Source organism: Henckelia pumila, chromosome 2 (genome assembly GCF_033568475.1).
Source record: "Henckelia pumila isolate YLH828 chromosome 2, ASM3356847v2, whole genome shotgun sequence".
NCBI lineage: Eukaryota > Viridiplantae > Streptophyta > Magnoliopsida > Lamiales > Gesneriaceae > Henckelia > Henckelia pumila.
Genome location: NC_133121.1, coordinates 67913204 through 67916213, shown reverse-complemented (window position 1 = coordinate 67916213; position 3010 = coordinate 67913204). Strand labels below are relative to the sequence as shown.

Here is a 3010-nt window from a genome sequence, read left to right as displayed (position 1 = left end):
TTTTTAATTTGATGAGAGGGAAACAAGTTTAATTTTCTTTAGTTGTTGGCCATGTTTGGCAAAAATTTTTAGATACTATTTATTATGTGCAATTTTTATATGCTCCTTTTAATAAAGAAGATGATGCTTCCGCAAAATTTTTATTTTTACCAAATTTAAGTTTGTATGTTTGAGTAACGTTTCGATTGTGAAATTGGGACGTTACAGCTTAGTATCAGAGCAGTTTGCTCTAGGTTTGTCGCACACATGCATTCTCGCCACGACCCTATGCTTCGTCTTCATGTCTGTAAGTTTTATGTTATGGATTGTTTAAGATGCATGATAATGTTTTTGATTTATAGTGTATGCCTATTGAGTAGGATGTTATGTTTAAATAACGTAATTAAGCATGTGGACTGTATGGACATCAGGATCATGGCTAACCGTAGGAATCCGAACAATGAGGACAATCAGAACAACCAGTTTTTGGCTGGGTTGGCGACTCTGTTGCAAGAGCAGAGTAGAGTCCAAGGGGAACAGATTCAACAGTTAATCCAAGCACAAGCGGGAGGATGAAACAACAATCAGCCACTATTAACTAATCCGATCTTTAAACAGTTTAAGGATCTAGGGCCACAGGAGTTCAAAGGAGGGGTTGATCCCCTTGTAGCCGAGGAATGGGTGCAGTCAGTGGAGACTATTTTTGACTACATGCAGCTCACTGATGCAGACCGTGTGAGGTGTGCCATCTTTATGTTCCGTGATGATGCACGGGTTTGGTGGCAGGGAGCCCGTTCTGCTGTGGATATGACTACGTTGACTTGGAATGGATTCAAAGATGTGTTCTATGGGAAATATTTCACTATTAGCACAAGGACTAGACTTGCTAGAGAATTTCTGGAGCTCCGCCAAGGGAGCATGTCCATTGCCGAGTATGTGAAGAAGTTTGAGAGAGGGAGGTACTTTGTGCCCATGATTTCAGGCAATGCTGTAGAGGAGTTGAAGCATTTCACAGAGGGACTGAATGCCACTATTCAACGAGATGTCAGATTGAGTGGGGCACAAACGTACCGAGCAGCAGTGGATGAGGCTATGTTGTCAGAAAAAGATGGGAATGATATTATCAAAGAATCGCAAGCGAAGAGGATTAGTTACCAAGGGAGAGAGCAGCAAGGGTCTAGTCAGAAGAGGCCGTATCAAGCTCCAGCTCAAAGGAGACCGCAACAGCAGCAGTGCCAAAACCCCAATCAGGCGCGACCTCAGGGACAGAATCAACCGAACGCCAACGCTCCAAGGCCGGCGAATGCACCTATCTGTCAGAAGTGTGGGAAGTCACACTCCGGTCAATGCATGCTTGGGACCAATACTTGTTTTCTCTGCAAGAGGCCAGGGCATTTTGCCAAAGACTGCCCGCAGTCAAAGGAGCCTGTCAAGGGAAGAGTGTTTGCTATGACTCACGATCAGGTTGAACCAGATTCTGCAATTGTCTCAGGTATGATTCGTATTGCTGATTTACCTGCATTCGTGTTGATAGATACAGGAGCTACGCACTCTTTTATGTCTGTTAGTTTTATGATGAAATTGAGGGTCTTGCCGGATGAATCTATTTCGGAATTTTGTGTGTCGTTACCCTCAGGAGAATAACTGAAAAGTAGTAGTGTGGTAAGAAATTGCAAGGTTCAGATGCATAGTCTAGTTTTGTGTGCAGATTTTATTGTTTTGAAAATGGTGGATTTCGATGCAATTTTTGGGATGGACTGGTTGACTCGGCATGAGGCTATTATTGACTGCAAACAGAAAACTGTCTCTGTGAAAGATCAGAACGGGAAATCATTGGTGTTCCGCACTACGTCTAAGAAGAGCGCACCAGGTATGATTTTTGCAGGAACAGCCTAGCAATTATTGAGTAATGGGTGTACAGGATTTCTTGCGAGTCTATTTGGTGATCTGGAGGTACAGCGACCGAAAGTTGGGGAAGTGGAGGTAGTGAAACTTGGGGAAGTCTTTCCCGATGATGTTGCGGGATTGCCTCAAGTCAGGGAAGTCGAATTTGGGATAGAATTGTTGCCTAAAACTAAGCCAGCTTCTAAGGCACCGTACAGATTGGCCCTGACCGAGATGAAAGAATTAAAGGATCAGTTGCAAGAGTTGCTAGATAAGGGGTTCATCAGACCGAGTGTATCGCCTTGGGGTGCACCGGTGTTGTTCGTCAAGAAAAAAGATGGGTCAATGAGATTGTGCATTGACTACAGAGAGCTGAACCGAGTTACATTGAAGAACAGATATCCCTTGCCCAGAATAGACGACTTGTTCGACCAATTGCAAGGGGCAGAGGTGTTCTCAAAAATCGATCTACGATCAGGTTACCATCAACTGAAGGTAAAAGATGCAGATGTGCAGAAGACAACATTCAGGACTCTCTATGGCCACTACGAGTTCTTGGTAATGCCGTTTGGGTTGACCAATGCACCAGCAATGTTCGTGGATTTGATGAATAGGGTGTTTCAACCTTTCTTGGATCAGTTTGTCATAGTCTTCATAGATGTCATATTGATCTATTCTCGCAGTAGGGAGGAACATCGTCAGCACTTGACTACAGTGTTGTAGATTATGAAAGAAAAGCAGTTGTATGCTAAATTCAGTAAGTGTGAATTTTGGCTGGAGCAGATTTCATTTTTGGGTCATATAGTTTCAGCTAAAGGGATTGAGGTCGATCCGTCTAAGGTGAAAGCGGTTCGGAATTGGGTTGCTCCGAAGAATGCTACAGAAATACGAAGTTTCTTGGGTTTAGCAGGCTACTACAGGAGATTTATTCAAGACTTCTCTAAGATAGCTCTACCACTGACTTCCTTAACTCGAAAAGGTGTGAAGTTTGTGTGATCAGATCAATGTGAGAAGAGCTTTGCCGAATTGAAAGAAAGACTGATGTCAGGGCCAGTGCTAGCAATTTCCGAAGGCACGGGGTCATTTTGTGGTTTATACCGATGCTTCTAAGAGTGGATTAGGAGCTGTTTTGATGCAGGATAATAAA

The 3010-nt window shown here is 43.4% G+C and overlaps 1 protein-coding gene across 1 annotated transcript; it reads left to right on the top strand.

Moving 5' to 3' along the window:
- The first annotated feature begins 414 nt into the window (after nucleotides 1-414).
- Nucleotides 415-1623, top strand: LOC140877711 (uncharacterized). The gene is made up of 2 exons (XM_073281266.1): nucleotides 415-504; nucleotides 598-1623. The coding sequence occupies exons 1-2, from the start codon at nucleotides 415-417 to the stop codon at nucleotides 1621-1623; spliced, it is 1116 nt and encodes a 371-aa protein (XP_073137367.1).
- Nucleotides 1624-3010: the final 1387 nt, after the last annotated feature.

Excerpts from the sequence above, each read along its gene's own strand:
- LOC140877711 (XM_073281266.1), top strand. The coding sequence starts at position 415 with ATGGCTAACCGTAGGAATCCGAACAATGAGGACAATCAGAACAACCAG. Across the intron at positions 505-597 it reads TGTTGCAAGAGCAGAGTAGA|TTTAAGGATCTAGGGCCACA; the intron begins GTCCAAGGGGAA and ends ATCTTTAAACAG.